This window comes from Corvus cornix, chromosome 5, assembly GCF_000738735.6.
Source record: "Corvus cornix cornix isolate S_Up_H32 chromosome 5, ASM73873v5, whole genome shotgun sequence".
NCBI classification, from domain to species: Eukaryota; Metazoa; Chordata; class Aves; order Passeriformes; family Corvidae; genus Corvus; species Corvus cornix.
This window is the reverse complement of record NC_046335.1, coordinates 9537931-9565598: the sequence shown is the minus strand read 5'-3', so window position 1 is coordinate 9565598 and position 27668 is coordinate 9537931. Positions and strand designations below refer to the sequence as shown.

The following is a 27668-nucleotide window of genomic DNA, read 5'->3' as shown; positions in this document are numbered from 1 at the left end:
GGCCCTGCCTCTGAGCTGGGGCACTTACTTGGAGTACACAAAGGCTTCTAAGCTTCTTGTTTGGATTTTATTAAAAAACACTGTGCAGTCATTTCCAAATACAGGGAATTAAGACATTTTAGGGAAATTTATTTTTGTTTAAACACAACTTGTGCTATTTGCACAAGGTCCCTTACGACATCTGAAGGGGTTGCAGAAGGCATGGAGAGCAACTCATCCTTTCTGCTTGTTTAGTCTCCTTCCTTCAGCTTCAAGCTGTGCCTCTTCTCCTCTGGAACCTCCCAAGGCAGTCACACAGGGTCTCTTTTCCTTGAGTCATACTCTGTTGTCCCTTGAGAAATCTTCTGCCAAGTTCTGATACAATTGTGGAGCAAGATGCTTTATTAATGCAAGAGAGTTATTTTATTCCTTTTACACCTTCCAGCTGTACTGTATAGTAGCAAAAGGATGGAGGGAGATGAGGAGCAAAAACTACACTTAAAGTCCTCATGCTTCCAGTGCAGTGTGATGCTACTCCAGATGAGTGTCCAGGCAGGGAGACCCGGCTGACCATCAGTCTCATCAGCAGCTGATTGGACCAGGTTATTCCAAGTGCTGGAGTGACTCTGTTACCCACTGCCCTATAAAGAAAGTATTACACATTTCTGCATGCCTGGATTTCATATGAAATACCTTCTGTTGTAACAAAATGGCACTAGAAGACATAATTTACCATTTCTCTAACATGTATTGAAAACTACAGGTCTTTGAAGACAGAGGTGACAGGATTTACTCACAAAACTTGGGTTCTCCCTGTGGCGAGGAAACAGCTGGAGGAGAAGTGCTTCTATACAGAGTAAGTGTCATTCTTTCAACTACAGCCATGGGGAATACCTACTTCCATCTGGACAGGCCCCTCTTGCAACAGGAAAACCACAAGAGAAAAATGGTTGAACTTCTAATATTTGAAGTGTGTAACTGCTGGCCTTGGATTCCATTTGCAGGTATATTTAGAAGTGTTGGGTAAAAAGAACACTGTATGTGTGACTTTCAACCCAATGTTTAAACAATTTTTTTTTCCTGGAAAAAGTGCAATTTCTCCAGTAAAAGAACTACAAGATAACCAGGCAAAAAATAATAATTGAACCTTATCCTTGTTCTGTGTCAGTTTCAGAATCTGAAGGACGCAGTGAACTTCTCACAAACTCCCATTTACGTAGCACCCAGCTTATGTAGTAAATCAAGGTTATAGTTAGGATTCAAACAACAAATACATATATTTGAATCCTGTTAATATATTGGTGTCAAAACATACTTTTTTGGGTTTTTTCTTAGCTCATTAACAAAGCCACCTGCTAAGGTTTGGTTGCTGTATTTTTTAAGCAGACAGAAGGTGCACTCAGTTATATCAGAGAAAAGATTAGATGGAAAAATACTCTTGTGTAAGCAGGTACTCAAGCCATTAACTCCAGGGAAATTTCCCTGCTAATTTGTGATTAGGAATTACGATGTAAGTGTATATGACAGTTTCTTCCCCTTCACAGCACGAGTTAGTGCTGATCTCCAGCAAATCCAGCACTGCTGGGTAAATGCCCCACTGCTTCTCACATGATCTCGTAGCTTACACTGGAGTGAGAAAGGACAGAGTGGTTCAGTGCTGCTGTGTTTGACACTGTCACACTCTGTGTGGATGACTCACCTGCAACTGCACTGAGCAGCTTCCAACTCACTCACTGCATCCGTCACCTGAAGCACAAAAACAAGGTTTGCAGCTGACCTGGGGGTTCTGTGTTTGTATTTAGCAAACGGGGGGCAGGGAAAGCAACCAAGGCAAGAAAATCCAAGTTATCAGATCATATATTAAGCCAAGTTAGAAAACACTTATTCTTTCAAGGCAAACTAAAATGGAGTTGCGAATTACAAGCTGATGTTTACAGTGTTAGAACTATTCAGCAAGCTACAGCTTACATTAATTAAACTACTTCTAGATGCTTAATTTGTTAAAAAAAGAAAACAAATAAGACCCCCACAACCACAAAACTGTTTCAGTGCTGTATCTGGAGATAAAAAGTACAAAAGCCCAGATCTCCCAAAGGTGCCCTGTTCTCAACGACTTCATTACCTTTGAAGTTTCCCAGTGGCCTGCCTGCACATTGACTTAGCCCTTCCCAAGGCCACATTTGGGAGTGTGAACGCCTCAACTCTGGCACTTATATGCTCCTTCAATTTGTGAGTGGACTAAGAGCAGTGTCTTGCCTTGTTTCCTCAAAAGAACACTCTTTTTGACCAGTATCACTGTGGCTCTGTTTTGGTCCAGCTCAAGTCAGTACATGTGCTTTAGAGCCTCGGCAATCTCAGCAGTTACACAAAAATGCTGAGCTCCACAGAAATGCAGCAAAGTCCCTGGTGCTTCACTGTCTCCTGGAACTGTGCCTGCAGAGTTCCCAGAGCATTCCTGCTGGCAATGGCATTTGAAGCCAGTGATAAGAAAGAACTCTTATTTTGGTTTGATGCTTTGGGCAGTTGCTATACATACCTATTTTTGTTAGCTTTAGTGGACAATTTTGAGAACATTAACAAACTATAAAATTTTAAATAATAAACTTTGAGTAGTTAACATTTACTAAAGTACATCAGTTTAAGGAAGCTTCAATTTCCATCAGTCATTAATAGTCAGCTGACAGTGGTGAACAGACCACCATGAAATCTGCATTTACACAGATTGCACCATCACCCTCCAGCCATTTATTAAACAGTCCCTAGAGAATAAGGAGCAATTTGATATCATACCTGATTAATGCACATGATGGGAGTCCTGAACCTAGTGCTCAAGCTGTGAAGCTGTGCCCCAAAGGTCTGCAAATACCGAGCCTTCAGTGCAGACTCGGAAGGGCCGAACTCGCAGCGGAACAGGGCGGCCAGGGAGTCGATGACCACGAGCCGCACCATGCCCCGAGCCAGCAGCAGGGACAGCCTCCTCGTGATGCACTGCTGGAAGGTGTCCTGCCACACACACACACAGTGACACAGGGCAAAGAGCCCTGCTGGGACATCAGCAGAGCGAACTACAGCAATCACCACTGCAACACGAGCTCAAGGAGTTTCCAGTCGTGAAGGCAGCTCGTGGATCTCATAAGTCTTGCCAGTAACCACATCTGGTGATTTTACTGAGGAGAAAACTGAAGAGACCAAACTGCAACCTGCATTTACCTGCAGCTCTGACCTTACTGATACTTCAAAATCTCAAGGGTGTAGTACTTCTAAACTGTTCCTGTTTTTGTAGAGTGATAGAATGTTAAGGGGTTGGAATGGACCTCAAAAATCATCCAGTCCCAACCCCCCTGCCATGGGCAGGGACACCTCCCACCAGACCACGTGGCTCAGAGCCACATCCAGCCTGGCCTTGAACAACGCCAGGGATGGGGCAGCCACAGCTTCTCTGAGCAACCTGTTCCAGTATCTCAGCACAGTCCCAGTAAAGAATTTCTAATATCTAATCTAAATTTCCCTCTTTCAGTTTGTACCCTTGCCCTTCTACAGTTCCGGACAGAGAGTCCCTTTCCAGCTTCCCTGTAGCCTCTTCAGACACTGGAAGGCTCCTATGAGGTCCCCACACAACCTTTTCTTCTCCAGGCTGAGCAGCCCCAACTTTCTCAGCCTGCCTGGGGAAGGAGTGGTTCTCACTGAAATGCTCAGGACACAAGACTATCATTAAATATTCCAAACAAGTTACAGACTGTGTTGCTCTTCCACTAATGACCCCTTAACAGTAAAATACTGCCTCAAATCCATATTGATCAAGAGTCTTAGAAACATTCTTACTTTGTGCTGCTACTTACCAGGTCTGCTGCCCGCTCAACAAAAATACTGTTTCCAAATCTGATCTTCTGTATGACTTCAGCTGGAACATCTGCACGCAGCTTATGCTGTTGATCTATGAGCTGCTGCAAGCGTTTGCTTGGGAACACATCTTCTGTACAAATGTAGACAGCTCCTGCAGCCAAGGAAACCACTGTGGTTACAACAGGGTTCTTACACACACAGTTTTCTTAACAGCACACAAACTGCATCAAAAGCTACACATATGGACCTGGAAATTCATGTTGGTTTGGTTTTTTTTTTTTTGCAACCACATTGAATCAATGATGAACAAAAACTCCACTCCTGTGACTTTCCTGCAGTTGCCTGGTCCCTTTTTCAGCACCAGCTGGGAAAACTGGATTTTGTACTCTCCACTGGGTGACACTCACTGTGCACAGCTGTGGAACACCCAACAACCTGCCCTTGGGGATCGGAAGTATCCCAGTTTATCCAACCCACAAATACAGTGACCCTGCACTGAAATCCAAAACACAGCACTATGAAATATATTAGCTATGCCAGCCAAAACCAGTGCTAGTATTTGATTCATGTCACTCAGTGTTTTCAAGCTTCTTGGTTTTAAATTTACATATGGAAGGATACTGATCACCACAATTTCTATACCAATTTTAAGAGGATCACTCATCCAACCTCATTCCAACTAACTCTTCCTGAAAATGGTAATTAGATAAAAAACATTATATTTCAATCATATTACTGTGAGTGATGTCTGTAGATTTTCACTGTGGTTCCTGGTTAACAAGTTCCTACAGAGAAAATTACCCATAAGCATCAAAGATGTTGGGAAAAAAAAGCACAAATACAAGCAATATTTTCTTTATTAAAAAAGTGTTACTGTTATTGCACAACTGACCAGAATTAACAGCTAAGACATACAGGGCTGCATCTAAGGATTGAGCCCACTCACAAAGTGGCTGAGGCTGCTAACACAGCTTGGCAGATGTTGTGTTTGGCAATACGAGACTCCCTGAACATTTCCACCCCATTGATCCATCCCAGAGTTAGCTCTCCAGGGAATCCCATTTCTAGCTACAACTTCCAAATCCTCTACACACTCCACTGAAAAAAATATGAAACTATATCCAAGTGGAAATGGAAATATCGCAGAACTAGATCAAGTAAAAATTAATGGTTATTATATTAATAAAAATATTTTGCTTGATGGACACCTGTATAAGACAGGGTATTGAATCCTGAAAATCTTCCATATGAGACAGAGGGGTCTAAGCCCAATGTATTTTAGGACTGAAATTGCATCTTCATTTTAGCTCTCCCCAACACACTGTAAATTCACCTGTGAACACCCTTCATACCTATCAGGTAATGCAAAAAACCGTACCTGTGCCCACTAATTAAAACAATGGTCTTTGACAGGTGAAAATTAAAGACTTTCCCCAATTATTAACAGATTGGAAAAATACATCATCATTCATAGGAGGTACTGAAATGTTTCTAGAATTTCTATTTCCATTGTACCTAATAACAGGTACAAATTATACTCTGGCTCCTTTTCACTTTCCTTGGCCTTGGCAGCCAATAGCATTTAACACTAGAATTTGGTCTCCATTCTTAATTCCTCAACTGCATTATGTATATACTGCTGTAAGAGGGATCTGAGTGAGGGCTGTTTGCAGTTTTCATTTGACACAGAAAAAGGACTACAATAAAGCGTTAGTGATCAGAGCAGTCATGATCTGACCATGAATACTGAACTACAACATACAAGAAACCACAAATTTGAACCACAAATGTTTTCTATTCTTATCCCACATTCTTCCTAGAATGAGTGGATAGAATTGTGAATTTTAAACTATGGGCATAAATGCTGTCTCTGGTAATTGCAATTACTTAAGTCATACACAATACTTGTAGACATAAATGAGCACATAAAGAAATTTCCATCAGCAAAGGAAGAAAATAAAAAAAAAAAAAAGAAAAGAGAAAATGACTCCACAGGTTTCCAAATCCATTAAGTTTACAATGACATCAGCAGCTTGTGGAATACTATCTGAACCTGTATGAAGCTCAGGCAAGGAAAACACAGTAAACTATTAATTAAATTGCTTAATTGTTTAAGGTTTTAAAAATAGCTAATTACCAAACAGGTAATTAGGTGAACCTTAATTTTCTTGACTATTTCCCTAGGTTCATTTCTCCTAATTGGACTAATTTTCATATCACTTTCCAACTCAACAGTGACAGCTGAGTATCAGACAGGCAGGTGAGTATCTTTACTAAGGGCAGTCCTATCAAACATTCAGTTTCATGATTTCTCAAATGCCAGTAAGTCAAGAAAAACTTCTAAGCACAAATTTGACATGAGGTATACCCAGCACAAACACTCACTGAAACAAGGCAGTCACACAGTACAACAGTTACACCACAAAACCGAAAATCATAATGGTGCAAATTCAAACCCAAGTAAACAAACAGAAAATAAAGTCAACCCACTAAGATACGCTGCTCCCTTAAGCCCACGTGGTTTCTGAATTTCCTGCTAAAAAAAGCTGTGCTAACTTGTGTTGAGACAACAGTTCCTAAAGTAAAACACTCTGGCCTTCTCAGCTACCATTCTTATTCAAGCTGACTGCCTTTTGCACATGTTGCTTTAATGCTAATAGCGAGGGATTTCTTGACCATGAATTTTGGGCTCCCAGAGAAATCATCTGCTTTCTAAAAACCAGACCTGCCTTAAGCAGGACATCCCTTGTCTTCTCCTTGGCTTACTTAAAAAGGATGGAATGTCTGCTACTTCATATTTCATAGTCACTGGGGTTCTTTCAGAAGCAGATTTGCATTTCTAGATAGATCAATGCTCCATGGATTAAATAATTGTATTTTGATCCAGAGTTATTGCAACATTCAAGATGCTGAAAACAGTTACAGGTCCAAAAAAAAAAAAAAAAAATCAGCATTTCCTCAAATCTGTCTTTCAGGCCAATAAATGTGTTATGCTGGTTGTTGACAAAAAAATACCACCAAAAAATCAACCAAACAAGAATAAAACCCACTAAAACCCCTCAACCTCAAAAAGGACAAATTTTGATTCCTATGATCATAATCTGTCATGCACCAAACCAGTTTGTTACCAAGAATCAGTAGCAAACATTGTTTCCTAACTTAGAATTCTAATATGGATATTAATTTGTCACATTATATTCATGTATTGCTTATGAATATGGGCATATAAAATAAATTCAGCCAACACACAACCGAACACAACTGACATCCCTAGAACAGCAGAAAGATATCCTGGAGGCAAAGGAGGTCTTTGATTAATTTCAGGATTGCTTTGCTGCCAACCTCCTTGCACTGACAGTTACAAACAAGACTAGCACTAAATTTAATGAAGTAAATGTTTAAAGAAATGTATTTCAACATCACCACTTATGAGAAGGGAAGTTTCTAAGCAGTAAAAAAATCCAATGCACCATAATTTTATATCAGTAGCAAAGTCTTAGCAGTGAGATTAATCTTCCACTGGTAGTCCCAGAGTTCTGTGAGAGTTTCTGAGCATTGCTGTTCTCCTCAAGTTTCCTAAAGGATAAAACTCCTCACAGTTAACCTAAGCTTTAATTGCTGTATTTCTTATCAGAGGCTCAACATGAGAGTGCCATTAGGGTGCTGGGCACCTTCTTCTGTACCTTGTTCTGGTTTGTTCCTTGATTTCAACATAAACAGGGAGAAGTGCTGGAGGATGGATAAAAATGTATTTGCATTCAAACTACGTGCAGCAGTTAGCAGCAACACACAATGGAATAGAAAATAATGTAATTGCTTCTGCTCTGATTAATGACATAATGTAAGCCACAGGCTACTCACAGCCCTTTAAGCAAGATCTTAATTTGTGCAGTCCACGATTTTTCCACATGGGTGGATATAGGTCAAGAAATTAGTACATTTCCCCACAACGAACCACTGAGCTTCCAGATAAAGCCAGTGCTGTGTGGAAGGAACAGCAAGCTCACAGGCAAAACACACCTAAGGCAGACTACCAGAATTCAGAAGTGACACAGGTTTCCTCCCTTTCTACAACAGCATAGAATAGTCAAAAAAAACCAAAAAATTAGGAGTTAGATTAATGTGATAGAAGGGTAAAAAAAGAATACTCAAAGCAAAGAATAAACCTGTATACTTTGGCAAACCCTGGAAAATCACAGGATAAAAAAAACCCAATGTCACCTTTCTTCAATTACATTTCCATCAATTTTACTCTGTAAATCAATACAATTATTGTTATCAAAACAAATAATCTTTGAAATTTGAAATCCCCAGGTAGGGAATATATACCATATACCCAAGATGTTCGTGGAAAGTTATCTGGGGAGCTCTTTTGCTGAGGTGGTTACCTGAGGAGTCAATGAGCTCTTATGACAGCAACACTTTTCTTACATTGTTTGAGTGTGTTTAACCCAGAGTGGCAAGCAGGCAAACAACAGCCAACAGGAATTCTGAATTAAGTTATGCTGTGCTGCAGGACGTGCACAGCAAGCTTTTGTCTCTGTAAAGACACATTTCTCAGTAACTGGCTTCCAACTGAAGTTAGACAGGCACTGAACACGTGCACCTGCTTTAAGGATGTTCCTAAAGACAGTACACTCCCCCAAATGGGAAATGAATCCACAGTTACAGTTCAGCACTTACCGGACTCTAATCCACCGTACTTGTAAGGATACTGCACACACAGGCACAGCTGTAAACTGATCTGAGTCTTCCCAGCAGAACTTTCCCCAGAAAGCTCTGTGATTCCCACCAAAGGAATGCCACCTCTTAATAAGTTGTCTAGCACTGAACATCCCAGGCTCAGCTTCTGGTGTTGGGAGGTGAGATGATCTTTATCTTGGTAGAGCTGAAGTGCTGCAGGGTTTGGGAGTGTTTTTTAATGATTAAAAAGGAAAAGAAAAAAGAAAAAAGAAAAAAGAAAAAAGAAAAAAGAAAAAAATAGTTTCATTTATTATTTTTCTAACACACAATGATACAAAATAGATGCTGTATACAAGGTTTATACAAGGATGCTTGCTTTGTTGATGGAAAAATTCCCTGATTCAGCCTGATCTTCCCCACCTCCCTCTCCCCACAAGACCTACTGCTGAATGTCTGTTCAAAGATCGATAATTTACACTGATTTCTTTCCTCCTCTCAAACTTCTTTCGTTTCTCTGCCTCTAAGGTGTCCCTGTGGAAAGTTAACTCTGAGAAAACTTTGACAGCAAGGTTCAAGCACAGCAATTATGGAAATGGAAAGCTATAGCTGAGTATAAAACAGCATAGCAGGCATCTGGTCAAAGCCTGAAGACACATGCAATCACAAGAAAATAGATTTTAAGTACAGAGTTGTCATTAAGAATTTGTACAGGAGGAGCTGTTAGGTGCTGCTTGGTTTGGAATGAGGCGTTTATGACAAATCCATTTATAAGGCTTTTAATATATGATACAAAATTTTCAACTAGTCTTAGTACAAAAGGAAAATAGAGAGAGAGGAAGAAAGTGTGAAAGAAAAAGGAAATATTTTGTTCCTGAAATTAAGTTCTTCAGACTGGAGAATCATTTTGTCCCGTTTCAAGTAGGCTTGATCCTGAAAAATGACACCCATCCCCTTCCGTTTACCCCCAGGTGTCAGGGAAGCTGTCCTCAGTATAGTTAAATAATACACTGCAGTGTAATAAAAACACTTGCATTTTCATTTTAAACCCATGTTACCGTGTCATTGAGGAGCCAGAACTGTATTTTCTCCCAGTGACAGTAATTTTGAGTTTTAGATAGAAGACTTTTTATGCCCTCACTGCATTACCTGTGAGCATGCTGTTCTCCCTCAGCGTGCGAGAGACTGTTTTCAGCAGGCACTGGATGTCTGCACTGGAGAGCTTCATCAGTCTCTGCAAGTCTGCTCCAGAGAGGTTTAAAATCTCTTTTACTGATTTTATATCAGCTGGAATAAGAAGAATTTTTAAAAATACTTTTAGCTGGATTACAGTCTTACACAGAAAAGTTTTCCCAATTTCTAACTCTCATTTACTTGAGGTTTATCTATGCTGCATTCTTGTAAGGTGGAAAGGCAACATTCACCTTGAATGTACCAACACAAGCTATAAAATTGGAAAATGGTTATTGAAGCATGGGCAAAACCCAACACTTCTAATTACTCAAAAATCTTCTTTATGAAATATTTAATTGCAGTTCTAAAATGTTAGTGTCCATCTGCATGCTTATACCCACAAACACACAATTTCACTGTGGTGACAGATTTGTTAGTGAGACACTGGCAAATTAAGTTACCTTTTTTCAGGGCAGCAATTGTTTTAGGGTTCAAATCAAACTGGTCCCAATCCATCTCCTAACACAGCACAGCAACAAGCAGCACATCCTGTAATTATCTGTGATTAAAGTGGCTTTTATGACAGACACAGGCAAGAAGAAAATAGGCATAAATCAGTGTCAAAAGTTTCCAGGACTTTTTTTTTTTTCTATTTTTAACAATATATTTATCAGTTATCTTAGAGAAGTAATAATTATTCTGGGATTATATTATTATTACTATTATCGTTGTTGTTTTCACTACTAGTAGTAATATTTTATATATTGATATTATTTTATTATGGGAAGAGTGTGGCCAGCAGGCTGAGGGAGGGGACCCTCCCCCTCTAGTAGGGAAGAACTACAGGTAATTTTAATGGGCTGTAACTCTGCATAGTGCTTTTGCTCTGGACTGCAGCTCACAAGCTGGACAGTCATTTCTAACCTGTCACTCTTCACACGAGGCTTTCATTTTCAAACAGAAAAAAAATCTCACACACGAGCAATTTGGGATGACCCAGAATTACTCACGCATTGGACAGTCAAATATACAATTACTAGCTAAAAGCAAATTTAGTATTAAATCGTTACGATCTGTTTGATTATTGTAGCAACATTAAACAGCTCCTTTAACGCTTTGGTCCAAAACACAATAGTTCAGTACTATGGCTGCCTAGAAGAGTATTGTGAGGTTCTTAGCATTAGTCTGACAAACTTCATGAAGGATTGCTGCAGAGACCCAGGAGTTATACGAGATTACATGACTTTAGGAACAATCCTTTTTCCAACATGGGGACGAGAGGTTGTCGTGGGTGCTAAAGAAAGGGTACATCTAAGAGAGGCAACAGTTACTTTTGAGCAACACCCACTTAAAGCAACATTCTGAAAAAGTTTAGAAGCCGAAACTTACTGAAATCAATCATGATTACGACGACCCTTGACGGAAGGGCTCCAAACCATTGCGCACCCTCCGCTCACAGGAAGCCGCTCCACTGATGAGGCACAGGGAAGAGCGAAACACCGGGAGAGGGTCACGGGGCAGCCAGGGGTGTCCCACGGACTCGGCACCGGCCGGGGGGAGCGAGGCGCGGACGGACACACGGACGGGCAGAGCGCAGGGCCGCCACAGTGCCCTCACACCGTCACGAATCCCCCGCCGCCACCGCAGCCAATCAGCGAGCAGCTAGCCCGCCGCAAGCCAATCAAAACTCCCCTGAGCGACTACCCCGGCGGTACAGCCAATGGCAGGGCGGCGTTCGCCGCGCGGGCGGGGCGCCGCTCACTCCCCTCCCCGGGGCTGCCCGCGGGCGGCGGGGCCGAGTTGGGTTCGAGTGCCGGGTGGGCGCCGCGGCAGCGGCCGTGGGCCCTCTGCGGAGCCGCCCCTCGGGGCAGCGGGGGCTGAGCCCGCCCGCGGCTCGGTTGTGGCGCTTCCCGGAGCTCGGGGACGCGGCTGTGGCGCCTGCGCCCTTCGTTTCCGGGTTGCGGGGCACGAAGGAGGGCGGGAATAACACGCCAAGGGGCACGGGATTGGCTGGAACGCCCCGAGCGGGTGGGCGGGGCTGGCGAGTTGCTGCTTCCCATTGGTTGCGTGCCGTGTCCGTCCCGCAGGGCCGCGCGGCCATTGGGCGGCGGCGGCGCTCATCCCTCGGCGGCGGCGCTCATCCCTCGGCGGCGGCGGCGCGCGGGGGAAGATGTCGGGCGGCGACGCGAAGAAGCTGGTGCGCTCCCCCAGCGGGCTGCGCATGGTGCCCGAACACCGCGGCGCTCGCAGCCCTTTCGGCCTCGACGAGCCGCCCTGGGTGCCCGACAAGGAGGTACCGCCGGGGGCAGGGGCGCCGCACTTCCCTTTCCCCCTTCCCTTTCTCTCTTCCCTTTCCCTTCGCTTTTTTATTTCCCGTACCTTAATGGATTAAAGGGCGCAAGGATAGGTCTATCACTCGTTTTTTACGGGTGTACGGCCCCGTCGCGAAAGTTGGGGAGCGATTTGCTGATTTAGAAATGTAGCGAGCTGTGCAGCGTTGCTTTAAGTGCTTATTAAGGTGGTTCTGAAAGCTGTGCAAGTTTAAAACTAATTGCACACATTATTGAGGCAATAAGGCTGAGTTAGAGCAGCCCTCCTGGCTCCTGGTGTGAGTGTTCGTAGTGTTTAACAATCATTGAACAACTCCGTCTATTTCAGTCAACTTTGCTTTCAGTACTTATCAAGTAAACAACGTAATGGTGATATTTTTAATTTCATGTAATGAGAGCTATTTGTTGCCAGTCCCTGCAGCCAGATGCTCATACAACATAGAATCCATTGTTTATTTATTTATTGCCAGCGTTCTGTGGTGTGGACACACGCCAGTGCATTTAAATGTGACCGGAATGAGGATTTCTTTTAGATGAGCCAATGTGAATTTAAGCCGGGACTCATCCAACAAAGCCGTTCTTTGGCAGATACGGACGTGGTTGCTTGTTTGTGTGGGAACACTGAGTCCTCCCTTGGTTAGGAAGGAGGAAGAAAATTTTTTCCTCTACCTGGTATCTCTTGATGCTGAAAGATCTGTGTAAAAGTAATAATAATTCTGGAGGCTCGCTCTGCCAGCACAGCTCCTGCAGCTCCGGCCAGCCTGTCCTGCTATAAAGGGTGGGAGTCGTAAGTCACTTGCTGGCTTTGTTCAGAACAATTCTTTTTTGGAAAGTGAGTTTTTAACTCATTCTGAACAAGCCGTCTGCTGCTGTATCTTGTGAGAGTTTTCTCAAGTTGTTCTTTTCCATACACAGAAAAACCTCCCAGCCATCAGCAGCAGCTGTTTCTTGCATGTCTTACGTGAAGTGTGGGTAAGGTAAATTTTCGGTGGAGTGTCCTTTGAAGGACTGAGCCTGTCCCCCCCAGCTGGCACCGCGTGTGCTCTGCCGTCTGGGTGTGTCGCTTGTGGGGTGTGTGTTTATCTGTGAGCCAAGTCTGAGCAGTTCTTGTGCAAGTGGTTTCCCTTTGTGCTGCTTCTGCTGCCCGGCGGAGTTGCAGCATCCCGTGCACTCACCTGGAAACCTGATTCCTGACATCATCTCATCGGGGGATATTGTTTGTGTAACAGTTCAATTGAAATTCGTTTTCTCCCTGACCTTCTGAAGTGCAGTTTAGCGTGTCAGTAGTCCTTGATTATAGAAGACTGGTTTCATTAAGGAAAACAAAGTACCTTTAACTCAGTTCTAATATATACAACCATCTTAATTCAACTAAAGATTGTTTGGGGGTTGTGGTAGGATTTATTTAAACTAGTTAGATATATTTAGATAATTATGTCTGTATATTTTAGATACATCGGGTTGATGTGTGTTGTTAGTTTGAATTTTATATTACAGTTGTATTGCAGGTATTTATTCTTCTTAAAGTTCAACTTTTCACCTGTAGTCTTCTGGTCAGTAGGCTGAGGGTGTTGAGTTGTGACTGCATGTGCTCAGTGACATTTGCTGTTGAGAGAAAGTGTGATAGAGGCAAATATTTTGAATGCATTTGTTAATGCAAAATTAAGAATATGAATTCTTATTTTGTGGCTAGTTATTTTACTAAATTTCTGGAAGTATTTTAGAGTTCTGCCATCCCTTTGGTTAACAACTGCCAAATATGTTACAAACTTTTTCCTTAAATAAAGCAGGCATGTGATACACAGGGAAGCTTATAAACTCCATGTTTTGTTAAGAAATTAAATTTAAAGAGACAGTGTTACCTGACAGTGAATTAGTTGAGAATGTGTGCTCTTGTTACCCTGTCAGACATAATTAAAAATGAAGTGTCTGTGTCCAAGACGAGACCTTGAATGGTATTAGCAAATGCTGATCTGGCTTTTCAATTCCATTGGCTTTTGCTGTGCAGCCAGAAACACTCACAAATCCAATAGCTTTATTTTTCTTATGCAAGAAGAGTCTACTGGCTTATTTTTTAAAATTAAGGCCACCTAAGAATTACAGCAGTTAGTAGTTTTGTGATGCTTATGCAGCATTGAAATATAATTCGGTTTTTAATTTTTAGTTCACAGGATTATACAGTCTTAAAATATCAGTTACTATGAGGAATTTGAAGTGCAAGGCTGAAGCAGGACTACTGAAAACTTTACTTTTGGTAGTCTTATTTGTAATACAGATAATGAGTTGAGGTGTATTTGTGAAAGTCTGTGCTGAGCATCATTAAACTCAAGACAGACCTTAAAATGTTGGTCTCTGCATGTGCCTTGTCTGACTCAGAATTGTTAATCACCAGCAGAGCTTAATTGATGAGATTTCTGTTAAGGAAATATTGGAGTACAAATTGAGTAAAATGTGTCAGTTTTCCTGCAGAGGTGGCCAAACCTCGTGATACCCAGCTGTGTACCAGATGTTTCCGTGGCTGAGGAACACTGTGTGCTGCAGAGGAGCTGACAGATGTGGTGGAAGGGGTTCCCTGGGGCTCTTCCGTGGCTGCAGGAGGGAACTGAGCTTTCCTTAGCTGGCTCCTCTTCTGGCTCAGGCTCTTGGAGGGGCATTGATTGTGTGGCAGAGCTGCCCTTGGACTCCTGGCAAAATCCAGGCTCAGGCAGTGAACTGGCGTGGGCAGCTGCAGTGTCAGCACCGTGAGCTGTGTCTGCCCTTTTGCATCCTGCTCTTTCCCCCTCTGGCCTCAGCTGCTTTGGCCAGGTGTGTTCCAGGGTGGGATTTCCTGAACTTTCTTGTTAGCAAAGGTTCACTGTGTTAAGGAGCTTAGCCAGGTGTTCCCATTCATCACTTCTTGAGTCAACTCTGTTATTATTTATGCAAATAAAGCATGTGGAGTGTAACTATAGATTCCTGTCCATCAATGGAGTTCTCACCTCTGGCTGGATCCATGGGATTATGGGAATAAATTATCATACTTGAGCAAATCCATGAGAAGTTTGCAATGAGCCAGCTGTTGGTATTTTAAAATTAATGCAAGATCCATCAGCTGATGGATGTTTTTCCATTTTCCTCTTGCTAGATGAAGAAAAATCCCATCTTGCAGTGCCAGCTACCATGTGCAGCTTGACTTGTGATTTATTTAGGACTGCTCTTTTTATCAGGCAGGGCTATCATCTCGGGTCTGGAATTCAGAAATATTTTTCTATAGTTTGTGTTAAATAAGAGGATGGATAATTTTGTTCCTTCCTAAAAACCACTTTTATGTTTAGCATAGCATTCTGTATGAAGTCTATGTAGGAGGGTATTTAGAAGAGTTTGGGGTTTGATTTGTTTTTTCCCTCTAGCTTGTGACTTATGCTTTCTGCTTTTTGGCAAAAACCAAAGAAACAAATAAACAAAAAAACCCAAACCCCAATCTCCCTAAAAACCCAGCCCAGGCCAGCTAAAATAAAACCCCACCACCAAAACTCAACAAAAAAATTCCCATGTGTTTTCATTAAGAAAATGAATTAGAACCCAAGTAAATTCTGGGCATACCAAAATTATTGCCAGGTGCAGCTCTCAGGCAAGCTATTTAACTACATGTCCAAAAAATAAAATATTAAAGTAGGGCATGATATTAGCTGTAGAGTACTACTTGTTACAGAGGTGAAACCTGGTGAATGCTGAAATTGCTTCATGCTGAAGGTTATTTGTCAGTGAGTGTTGAAATAAGCTTTTCTGCAGCCATTGTGAAAAGATGTGTTTGGATACCTTAGTTCAGTGTTATTTAAAACAATTCAGGAGCACTTATAGTGCTCTTTTGTGTGGGATTTAGAAACAGTTTGTTGTAACAAATTCTGCAAGTAGGTGTTTACGTTTCACTACAATGACTGCCATTGCCCTCTAATGTGTTAAACGTCTGTTTAGACAGCAGAACCTTTCATATAAACTATTGCCAGTTATTAACAAGCTTACACTTCAAAAAGACATGAAAAGTTTCTGGGGAATTTTTCATTTAGGTGCTGTAATATTTTCTTGGCTGCAGTTGTTGAACTTGTGACAGTGATTGAGTATCTGCTGGAGCAAAAGTCCCTGAACAGAAGCTGTTGTAACCTGAGGAGATTTATAGAAGAAAAAGGGTTAAGTATTGAACTATGTTAATTAAAGGCAAAGGATGATTACTGTGTGCTTAGCAAATAACACCTGCTCATCTTAGGGTATGTGTTCAAGAGGACATTCTGCTGTAGTCTGAGTTAGTCTGGTTTGAGGAGTTTCGGTTTCTAGAGTTACAAAGCTTACTACAGGATCTGACCATGTTCTCCTGAGTAAGATGTCAGGCATAATTTTGCATTAATATTTGCAAGTAAATATAGAAAAAATTGCATTATAAGCCTCAGACACTGGGGTTTGATATGGTGGATAAAGATAGGTAAAGCTTTGTTGAAAACCCAGTGATCTAAGTGCTAAGTATCAGCCCTTTGGTAGGTGACTTTTTATACAGAACATTTTCGTTGTCCAACAGTCACTGACCACTTCTGGTTGTTAACACAATCCAAACTGTCACCCCTTAAACTCTACTTAGTTGCAAGGCAGAAACTCCTTCAATTTTTTTCTGGCATTTTTTGAAAGGAGTGTGGGTGTAAGTTTGTTTTAGGAAAGAGATATTTCAGGAAGTGACTTTTTGTAGCTGGAATAAACATTAGGTCTTGGTGCCTTGGAAGAAAACCAAGTATTTCATAGCATGTTTCAAAAATGTGTGAGTATTGAGAGCATTAAATTGTGTAAACAATGTTTTAGACAGTCAGCAGAGCATCGTGGCAGAATACAGCGAGGACAACTTACAGAAAAACAGTTGACTGGCATATAGGACTGTCTGCATAGCCAAACATTATCAAGAACGGTGGATACTTCTGAGATGTAGTTTTGCCTGCTGGCAAGATGCATTATTCATTAGGGGGAAGTTTGGCAGCTTTTTTCAGCTTTTTTTTGCCTTGCAAATGGAGTTGACATTATTTTGCTACATCAGTATTAAATGAAAGCCATCCAGGTGAAAAGATAATGGATGGAAATTTGTTGGAGGTGTTACTTTATACGGCGTAATATAAAGCTTGTTCTTTGTATATGGTGGTAGAATTAAAGGTGTAAAAAATTCATAGACTAATCTTATTTCTGCTGTTTTCTAGTGCCCAAGATGTATGCAGTGTGATACAAAATTTGACTTCATAACTAGAAAGGTAAGAGAAATCAATGAGATATAAACTAGTAACTGTCGCAAAATACTAAAATGGACATCTTTTGAAAAGTAAATAAGGATTTGTCTTGAGTTTGGAAGAGAGAAATTCTGGTTGAAGTAGAAAGTGTAAACTACATAATTAGGCTCACTGGATGAAGAGAAAACGCTAACATTAAATTATGTTTATTAATGGTAAGAGGTCACTGTGGTGTGCAGAATATGACATGGAGAATTCTGCAAAGCACCCTCCCAAAGAAGGCCAACAATGATTTTTAGGAGGGAATATCATTCCTTCATATAATTCCACTGACGATTTGTTAGCACAGGCTTGTGAAAGTGAAGAAAGATGTGGAAGTGTGTCTTGTAGTGCAGTGACATAGTTCATGTTTTTTAATTTAACTGTTTGGAGGGAGAAGGAAGGAGAAATTTAAACCAGACACACTCATGTCTTATACCAGAAAAGAGGTTTCTTTGTTTCCCTTGTGTTAGCTTTGGAAAGCAATTGGAGGTAGCCCTGGGAAATAGGTACTCCAGAGAATTTTGCAGAACATTTGGGAGGAAAGCCGAACACTGACCAAAGCTGCAGTGTTGTCAGTTACTTGTATCAAGTTTGCAGGCTTGCTTTGAGCCACAAATTAGTTCCTGCTTGCTTGTGAGTACTTGTTCTGTCATGAGAACTTGCATCAGGAGGATCTGGCACTGTCACACCCCAGCAGTGATCTGGAGCACAGGCCACTGGTTGCAGATTTAGGGGCTGTGAAACACACTGCAATACTTGTTCTGGTTTCGCAACTTCATTGGATTTGTGCTGCGCTGCCTGATATTTCTGATAAGAGCAATATCTCTGTTATAAGGATGAAAATTTTTATATTTTTTCCTTGGGAGAAACTTGAGAATATGTTTTAAAAGAGAAGTATTTTCAGCTGACGATTAGAAACTTCAGTTGAAGTTTCCCAAGATCTTTTTTCAGAAATGGGAAGGGACCTGGAAACCACTCTTCTCTTGCGTTTTTATTGACAATGAGGTGAAGGATTTACTGGACACCAGATAAGGCCTTTCCTGTCTCTTCTGCTTCAGAAGCATCTTTACAGAGTGCCAGCAAAGGCTTAGATTGCTGCTGTTCATACTGTACTCAGTCCTTTGTATCCAACCTTCAGAGATTCCTGTCTGCCGCTGTAGCAGTTAATTTCCTTTACCTGTCCCTCAACTTGCACGTTTCTGAGAAACCTGAGAAACTGTTGTAGCAACCTTATCAAATCATTCTCTACCAGTTTCCTTTGTAAATAAATAAAGGAAATGTTCTCTTGTGCTTAGCATCACTGCCGAAGGTGTGGGAAGTGTTTCTGTGACAAGTGCTGCAGTAAAAAAGTGCCTCTGCCTCGCATGTGCTTCGTGGACCCTGTGCGCCAGTGTGCGGAGTGTGCCCTGGTCTCGCAGAAAGAGACAGAGTTCTACGACAAACAGCTCAAAGTGCTCATGAATGGTAAGCACTGAATGCACAGATGGGCTGTTTCTCTCTCATTTGTATTTATTCAAATTCTGAAGAACAGCAAGAGTGATGCCTCGTGTCCAACAAGCTGCAGTTGTCTCCTCTTTGTCATGCCTCTTGTTTTTCAGTTAATAATTCTGTGTTACTGGTTTATTTAGAGAGAGGTTCACCCTTCTTAGTTAATGTTTACACCTCTCAGTTTGTATTCCTTGGTCTTTACAAAGAGTGATTTAATTAAAGACAAATTTTTAATGCCTGTGAGAACAGATGTGCATGCAGTTGGCATTTTCCTTGAAATAATGCATCTTTTAGCCATATTCCTGTTACATTAAATAAAGATGAAAAATAGAGACTATTTTAGTATTTTCATACAAGATACAGTGCTTGTTTCAAGCTTCATCTGACAGCTTTGATCTTGTCTGTGGCCTACAGCTGTGGTTTATGGTAGATCATCATGAGTACTCAATTTTCCATAGGATTAAACCTACATGCAATACAGTAATTCATGTTCCAATTACATTAAGAAAGCTGAAACTTCAGTTTTTAAAATATTCTGTGATCCTTCAGTGCCTTTTGATGGTCTCTCAGCATGATGCTGGTGTGCATATGGGTCCGCTAAGCCCTACATGTCATGGGCATGGATGTTCCTGGGGAGATCCTGGGTTCAGAAGGGAGTGTGTTAATTCCTGGAGCATATAAATCATTCATCACTCTGCTTTGCCGTGAGGGTGTAGAGGAGTTTTTAAATCGCATCTTCTAAACTGAAGACTTTTTTTAAAGCTTGTCCTGTTTGCATTCATGTTCTGAAGTTGTTCCTGACTTGCTCTGTAGAGCCACAGACTGTGGCCAGAGAGACGGGATGGTGGCTGTGATGTCCTTGTCCAGCCTTGGTGCTGCTGTCTCTGTCTGCGTCTCAGTTCAGCAGCAGCACAGGGTCTGTGCTGGGGGTCAGTGCACCCGGCTAAACTGGGAAGTAACGAGGTGAAATTCTGGGGCTGCTGTGAGGTTCAGCTCATGGAGATGGATTGCAGACCGTTTGGCAGGGCTGGATGTTACTTTCTTCCTTTCCCAGGCCAGCAGTATTGGGATTAGGTAATACAGGGAGCATGAGGCATGGAGGAAGTAAAGGGGTAGGGTGTGTAGGGCTGCTTGGAGTTCTGAGTCACTTGTCTAATGTAGCAACACTGACTTTCCCCATGCCAAAGCAGTTTTGAGGAGGAAGAAATACAACATGAAGGCTGAAGTTCATTGGCCTCACAATAAGACTGAGCCAGTCTTCAGTAATGAAAAAGAGATGTCTTTACTGTTTATTAAGCATAGAACTGAAGGTCACGTCCTGCTATTAAAATTGTTCTCTTTTTTTAATGCTGAAACAGTTGTTTGTGTTACAGTGACCACAGAGGTCTTTAATTGCCTGTCTTTGCCACCTCCAAATCTCTTCTCATTTTTATAAGATTCCTCTTGGATATCATCTGCATTTTTACATGTGGGAGAAATCACATAGCACATGTGATAAGGTCCTGTGATTCAGAACATGATAATTAAAGATCAGCATTTTATACTTGAGTGTTTTGCTGATGTTAAACAGTTTAGCATTTCAGTTATTCTCTTACTGCACTCAATTCAGTAATAGTATTAGTAAGTAAAGGTTAGTTATGCTTTCTGATACTTGAAAATTGCTTACTGAATTCTGTATTAGTATGCTAAAACATTTCTTTCCAGGTGCTGCATTCTTTGTAACTCTGGGAACATCTGATAAATCTGAGCTCATGGTCTGTCGACTTTCCACCAACCAGAGGTGAGAAAGATTGATAGAAATTGCACTTGTAAACTATAGAATTGTTGCCCTTACAGCTCTATTATTACATAATAACCTAAAAAAATGTGACGAACATGCCCTAAGGATACTGGAGAGAGTAATCAGACTGATAGATCCAACAATACTGGAATGTTTGTTTGAATTTACTAGCAATGTGGATCAGAATGTCTTGGAAGGGTGAAATTTCAATGAAAAGTAGTATTTTCTGATTGATTTCTATCCCTCCTCACCCCAAAGAACACATAAACAGTGTCACTGAGAGATTGTTTTATTTTTTTTTCCTTTGATTTGGACTTGATATTTAGGTAAAAAAACTGAAAAAAAGTTTTCCTTCTATTATGTAGATACCTGGTTTTGGATGGAGACAGCCATTATGAAATTGAAATTACACAGATTTCAACTGTTCAGATACTTACAGAGGGATTTACTCCTGGAGGTAAATTTTTCTTTTACTATAAATGAAGTATTAAGAAAAAAAATGTGAAGTTGCAGTTATTGAGGTAGACAGTGCATTCAGTGTAACTGTGCTAGTTACAACTGCTCTCAGAATAGAGCACAGTCTGTGAGACCCTGTCCATGTGGCTACTGGGATTTGGGGAAACACCTGAAGATTGAGAAGTTCCCCTACAGCCTTAATGTTGGAGAGCCTCTAGATAAACCTGAGTATGGGTGGTTGTCATCTGTTCTCTTGGGTAAACACAGATGTTTACTGATTTAAGAGCTTATAGGAGGGAACTGTTAGTCTTTGGTAGCTTCCATTTCAGAATCCAGCTGGGATTTTGCCATCAGTGGTGCAAACATTGACAGAATGAAATGGGGGAGGGGGAAATAAATAATTAAACTGTGCTTTCTTAATTTTTCTAATCATTCAAGATTTAAGGGGTGGCCAAATGAAACTGGTAACACCTAAACTGGCGTGCAGCTACTTACTGCCCCATCTCTTACCAGATTTTAGAGTATTTCAGGATGAACCTGAATATGATTTGACTGAAATGAGAACAAACAAGGTCAGGAATTTCAATAATTGTTCTTTATCAACACTTCTGTCACTGCTGGGTTTTTCTAATTGCACAGCCTATCTGTGCAATATTCAGTCAGTATAGCATGTTAACTTGAATAAACTTACCTTGGTATTCAAATCAACCAGGTGTATTGCTGGGTCACTTAATGCTCCTGTAATTTCGTGTTCACCACTCTTCTGACTGCTTTATCTCTTTTCTGCCTGCCTTCCTTCTTGATGGTAGGAAAAGATATTCACACTTACACCAGCCTTCTGGAGAGCCAGCCTGTTACTGAAGGTATCACCAATGCCTTTCAGCATGACTCACCCAAGCATGTCATGACCCCCTCACATCTTTCTTCTCTGCAGTGTTGATTATTTGCTTGATCCATAATTGCTGCTCAACTTGAGTTATGTTCAAGTCTGACATGTATCTGTTCCTTCCCATATGTCTGTTTAATAAACCAAGAGTGAATGTTTTAGAACACTCTGGAGGAGAACTGAGACACTCAAGGCCTTTTTTAGACCAATGTGCTGTTGTCCATGCTGGGAGAAGGGGAGATGAGAAATGGTATCTGCAGTGCTACACAGGGTTACAGATCACCTGCTTCAGCAGGTTGCTGAATTGGGCATACTAGAAATGAATATACTCCCTGTGTGCTGTGTGGAAAGGCTTTGCACTGAAACTGTTAATTAATGGCTTGCTTTTACACAACTTTAAATGAAAGGCCTCTTTGTTATGCAAGGTGTGTTCTGCCTTAGTAATGCCAGACATGGGCAACGTTTGGTCAAGGCTGTAGGTGTTTGATTTCCACTGGTTTATCTTTCAGTAGACTCTTAATCCATTACTCTGACCAGTAGGTGCAGGGAAGCAATTGATGAATTTCCATTTATCCTAGGAGAGTAGAAAATAGCTCTTTTATAAACCCTACTGTGGGCTTCTGACCGGGTTAGGTGCACTACCAGCACTAACTAGATTGAGTTTGGCTTAGATTGTGCTTTGTTTTGGCTCCTCAGATATTGCAGTAACAGCCTCCAGGAGCCCTCTCATGCAGACACTTTTTAAAAAGAGCTTTGCAAAAAGTGTCCTGTGTATGCTGGTGCTGTTCCTAGGGCTAGTGCTGTTCCTTAGTTCATGCTCCACTGCTGCAGGAAGTAATGACAATAACGTGTCATTCTACAAGTTCTTGTTTAAGGTCTGTATTTTTGCTTTGGTTTATCTTTGTCTGCAGCCTCAGTAAGAGAGATACAAACACCTTGCTATTGCACTGTCAGAGCAGCATCTTTTGTAGCAATTTCCTTCAGTAAGTAAATGATGTTGTCAGCTGTTCTCTAGTCTTATTTAAGCATCATTCCCAACCTTTGCCAGGTTTGGAGGGACTGCTGCCTGCTGTGCCAGACTCCGTATCCAGCAGGATCTTTGCCATCAGTCTAATTGGACACTAAGCCTACAGACCGAGGCTACAGTATGAAAGTGTGGTATCAATGTCTTAACATGGTGATAGTAAATAACGAGGGTGTTCTAGATGTGTGTGGCTTTACCTGAGGGCTGATGCAGGTTCTGCCTTGGTGCTTGGCAGAGAGGATGAAACAATACTGAGGCTGCAGGTTCCACTGCCCTGGCACTATGAGCCACGGTCATGAGCTCATTGGATCCAGCAGCTGCTCGTGCTCTGCACTGGGCAATGAGCACACTTCTTCAAACATGCTCATGAGCTGGAAAAGGTTGGTAAAACCTGCTGCTGGTCCACATGTTATTTCTCTTTTCAGGAGGCAACACTCGTGCCATAGGTATGATCCTGCAGTACAAGGTACCAGGGTCGGAGGAGGTGATGCAGATGAAGTTTACTGCCGGTGAAGACTTCAGTTGTAACAAGAAGCTGTCAGCAAGCTGGCTGGCAGCTATGCATAAGGTAAGCAAAGCAGCCAAAACTTAGACAAGGCTGAAGAAAATCTTTACATGGCATGTTAGTAGCACCAAAGAGAGCATTCAGCCTTAGTATTTATATTATTTTTTTATTAAGGTCTTTAGGGCCTTGTTGCTTAGAAAACAGAAGCTGTGCCTGGCTGTAGTGAACATGACTTTAGCTTTATGCTCAGAGAGCTGAAGAATTTATGCACTCTGAAGGGTGTCCCAAGATCTTATCTATGGTAGTAGATGACTTTAACGTTCCTTGGGTTTTTGTTACTGACTGAAAAAATGTGCATTATGAAATATGCTTTTGAACCTAAATTCAGCTAGTTGCTTTTACTACTTCACAAAGGTTCAAAGTTGCTGAGTTTTGGGAACAGAAAGACTTTAATCTTTTGGTGCTAGGCCCTGTATGGGTAATGAAACTGAAGGTTCGTATTTCCCAAGTCAAAGTTAAGGTGGAAAAAGCCAAAAGCCACACTCAAATCATTCACCTGATCAATTGCTGATCAGAACTGTAATTTATAATGTGCCTGCATGGGCAGGTTTGTGGCTCTTTGCTGTTTTATTGCCATTCTGGAGCTCCGCAGGGGCCCCTACCCCAGCTTTTAACTCTGTTCAGCACAGTGTGCTCAAAGTTTCTATCACCATGCAAGTGCATTCAGCACTTCCTGAATGCTAGTACCTGCCTCGGATGGAGGAAAATAGAGGAAGAATTTAAAGCCCTGGCTTTAAAGGAGGTTTTTGGAGGGGTAGGAAGCAGATAAGGTGGCTGCAAGTGAAAATTCAGTTAATACTGCCCTTTTGCCTTTCTGTTAGGCAACAAAACTTCTCTATGAGTCTCGGGACCAGTGAGAACTGCAGATGTGGCCTCCTGAGGGCACACACAGGACACCAGCCTCCACAGACCTGCCTCTCACTTTGTGCTGATTTGACAGCTGGAAATAATTGTTCTTGACTCTCCCATTCCAGTGTGGTTCATTATGTAAGAACTGGCAAATGCCATGTGAGTATTTCTTTGAACCATGAGTATTCACAGTAGTGTGCAATATGTATACAGTTAATGCTTTAAACAGCCTCACCTTTTAAGACTTTGTATATTTTGTTAAGCCTTTATTGGCACTTAATATGAAAGTGACCTGCACTACAGCTAATGTACAGCACAACTTTTCTAGTAACCATTATATATATATACTGTTTGCTACAGGAAGCAAACAAAGGTGTATGTCTCTTCTGCAGAGAATAGCTTTTGGGTATAGATCTCAGGTTTTTCCCTCTATCCAAATGTTTAAAATCAATGTACAAAAAAAAAATCTGCCTTAGATATGATTTTATAGAAATCATGTGGGGTTTTTTAAACATTTCATTTTAAACATCTAAGTATTTCACCAAATACCACCAAATTTGACTTACATGAACTTGACCTTAAAACTTCACTTCTGTAATAAGCTTCCAGAATAATTTTTAGTTTTGTATTTTCTTTTTTGGTAACTAGCTTTTGTTACTCTTAACTGTAATGCTATCTGAAATTGTATACAATTTAATGTACAAATACAAATAAATTAATTCACTTATTTAAAAAAATTAGGTGCTGTTTAATTTTTTAATATACAACTTCTTAAGTGATGGACACCATGGTCTCTGAACTCTGAAAATTTTAATTTTTTCTAAAGAGCACCTGAATTTTAGTTCTAAGTTACTTTGTCCCAGTTGGAATACTCGGATACTAGTGTAAGGAGGTTCCAAAAGCAGCACATTTTCAGTGATGCTGATAAGGAAGAAAGGTGGGTTGACAGCTGGAACTTTGGCAAGCTACAATTAGTGTTTTCCTGCAGACTGACCAAAGCCACATCTGCTATTGAGACCTCTATAAAGAGAGGAAAATGCAGCCATGCCTTAGCAGTACTTTATTGTGCACATTTACATGTTCTCTGAATTAGTGTATCATAGGCTCTTGAAATCATCACATTCATGTAGCAAATTCTTCAACAATAATACCCTTTCACTTTTCACCACAATATATACAGTTAATGCTGACCTGTGGTAAAAGCAAGTTACAGCACTGCAGAAATGGATATATAAATTATACACAGAACTTGTACATGAAGAGTTAATCAAATTGCATACTGTTAAATGGGAGAAAATTACAAGAAATATGGCTAAAACTTATAATGGGAAATTCAAAATATACTTCTGGTATATAAAATCATGTACAATTAAAATTCCAGTGAAGTGCCTGGTTGTGGGTTTTTTTTTTTGCTTGAAACTACAACGTAGTGGAACAGGTTATTGCATAACTTGCCTTGGCAGCAGGTATAGGCTGCCAAGAACCACAGAAACTGTCCTCAAATAAGCTATTGCCTTTCTTAAATCCTTCTCTAAACCTTGTTTCTTTCTTCTCCTCGACTTGGCATCTACAAGACCCTCTTTCTACTTCTATCCAGTCCTTCATCTTTTCTTCTAGACTGACTCAGGCAGACTTCAGGTGACACAGTATAACCTTTACCAGACTCTTACCCTTTTCAACTATTGCACTTTCATCCCTGCAGACATACAAATCCCTTAGGCTGCTGCAACTTCAGTACTAACTGTTGTGTCCAGGCTGGACGAGCTCAGGGGGTTAGTAGGGGAACCTTTACATTCGTAGAGGTAACACCAGTGCTGTAGGCTGAATAATAAGAAAATAAAACACCAAGTGAAATACTGTGTAGGGACTTTGAGAAGTGTACAAATACTGTTGGTTTTGTTAGTTCTCTAGCTTGATTCTAAATGCAAATAATGCAAGATGCTAGACTAGGTAAAGCTTTTGTTGGGGTTGTCCAGACTAGGATTTAAGTGTTTAGCATGTGGTCACCTAAAATCCTAGCCTTCACCAAGCTTTGGTAACTACTTAATTACGCATGTAACAGGTGAAGATCTCCTGTCCTAGAACCCAAAGAGTTGATGTTGATCGGTAATGAGAACTCAACATTCACTGGTATCAAACAAAAATACCCAAAATCCCGACATGGGACAGTTGCTGTGGGGGGGTGGAGCAAACTGGACAGCGCATCTGCAATCTGCAAATGACACCTCTGAACATGGAACACAAGAAAGCTCCTACCATGGAACTTTGACTCAAAACATTGCGTTAGACAAGAGTTGGCGCAACACTGTCGGTACTGGAGGTATCGCTCTCCTCATCAGTGCTGGGTCACACACAAACGATCCTCATTTACAAACTGCAGATCTTGGGACTCGTGGATGCTGTCCATTTAACAAGAGAAAGCACCATTAAAACTAAATATCATAGTTTTATTTCTCTGTGTGAAATGATCAAAAATGATGGCTCCAGTGTATGTTCTAAGTTTCCAGTTACCAGCATGGTACTGCACTGTTGTTCAACTGAATTCAAGCGAGGGTTCGCTGTCGAGGTTTTATTCGTGGATATAACTAAAAAAACAGAATAACAGTATTAGGTTTTGCATGGTTAATACCAACTTAAATAATTTATAACTAAAGGATACTTATTAGGCAGAACTGGGTGATGAAGTGTTTTGGGGGGAGAGGTTTTTTTCAGGCAACTTCTGAACAACAAGAGCAGGAGGAAGAGGGCTGATTTACTCCTGCCAATAGCAGCAACATGGCTGCTCAGAAAATGACATGGTGCTTTTAGCTCAAGATCCAGAACAGACAAAGGATGCTTTTACATAAGTACAAAAATTCCCTGTTGAGTACTCAAGAGCGCTTATTTCCTGCTCTGCAAGGTTCTCTTACGCATTTTGTCCTCAGTAGCTCTACTTAGTCACATCTCTGGCCTCTCCTGACAACAGTGTTCATCTGTCAGAGCAGCATAAATGATGTGCCACAGTTGTCATGTTCAAGGCTCTTTCCTGTTTTAAACTCACACACACCTGTGTTCTTATCTTGTACCAGGTATTAAAAACATTCCCAAAGAACTTTCTGGGCCAAGGCTTCAAGCTGCCTAATAGAGCCACCATGCTTTCTGTAAGGGCTCTATATTTTAGACAAGGGGGAGGAAAAAGTCTTAATAAAGCATAAACAATATTAAATATATTGCTATACTAAATATACTAACTTGCCCAATGAGAACCAGCACTAATCTCCTAATAGTAGCCTCTCCTTTTTGTTTACAATGGCACAGAGGCCAGAGAGAGCATAAGGATAGCCTCCTTTACACCAC

At 41.1% G+C, this 27668-nt stretch overlaps 3 protein-coding genes across 12 annotated transcripts in view; 1 reads left to right on the top strand and 2 right to left on the bottom strand.

Moving 5' to 3' along the window:
* Positions 1 to 48: 48 nt before the first annotated feature.
* Positions 49 to 11581, bottom strand: XRCC3 (X-ray repair cross complementing 3). 2 transcript variants are annotated; one of them, XM_010395564.4, is made up of 8 exons: positions 11065 to 11581; positions 10137 to 10249; positions 9652 to 9789; positions 8506 to 8718; positions 3819 to 3973; positions 2770 to 2982; positions 1679 to 1725; positions 49 to 620 (listed from the first exon to the last, which is right to left on the bottom strand). In XM_010395564.4, the coding sequence occupies exons 2-8, from the start codon at positions 10189 to 10191 to the stop codon at positions 398 to 400; spliced, it is 1044 nt and encodes a 347-aa protein (XP_010393866.1). In that variant the 5' UTR covers positions 10192 to 10249; positions 11065 to 11581; the 3' UTR covers positions 49 to 397. The 2 variants fall into 2 exon arrangements, with proteins under 2 accessions (XP_010393866.1, XP_019135186.1); XM_019279641.3 differs by having other exon boundaries at positions 10137 to 10224.
* Positions 11582 to 11807: 226 nt separating this feature from the next.
* ZFYVE21 (zinc finger FYVE-type containing 21) lies at positions 11808 to 25720 on the top strand. 2 transcript variants are annotated; one of them, XM_039553346.1, is made up of 8 exons: positions 11808 to 11968; positions 17216 to 17266; positions 18580 to 18748; positions 20477 to 20552; positions 20918 to 21009; positions 21818 to 21871; positions 23344 to 23486; positions 24305 to 25720. In XM_039553346.1, the coding sequence occupies exons 1-8, from the start codon at positions 11846 to 11848 to the stop codon at positions 24338 to 24340; spliced, it is 744 nt and encodes a 247-aa protein (XP_039409280.1). In that variant the 5' UTR covers positions 11808 to 11845; the 3' UTR covers positions 24341 to 25720. The 2 variants fall into 2 exon arrangements, with proteins under 2 accessions (XP_039409280.1, XP_039409282.1); XM_039553348.1 differs by lacking the exon at positions 21818 to 21871 and having other exon boundaries at positions 11810 to 11968; positions 24305 to 25069.
* The window catches only part of PPP1R13B (protein phosphatase 1 regulatory subunit 13B), a 69138-nt gene continuing 66847 nt past the window's right edge, over positions 25378 to 27668 (bottom strand). For all 8 annotated transcript variants that reach the window (XM_039553335.1, XM_039553336.1, XM_039553337.1 and 5 more), the window contains one exon: positions 25378 to 26917. In XM_039553335.1, coding sequence (XP_039409269.1) covers positions 26876 to 26917 — 42 coding nt within the window. In that variant the 3' untranslated portion in view covers positions 25378 to 26875. The remainder of the gene's footprint in view (positions 26918 to 27668) is intronic.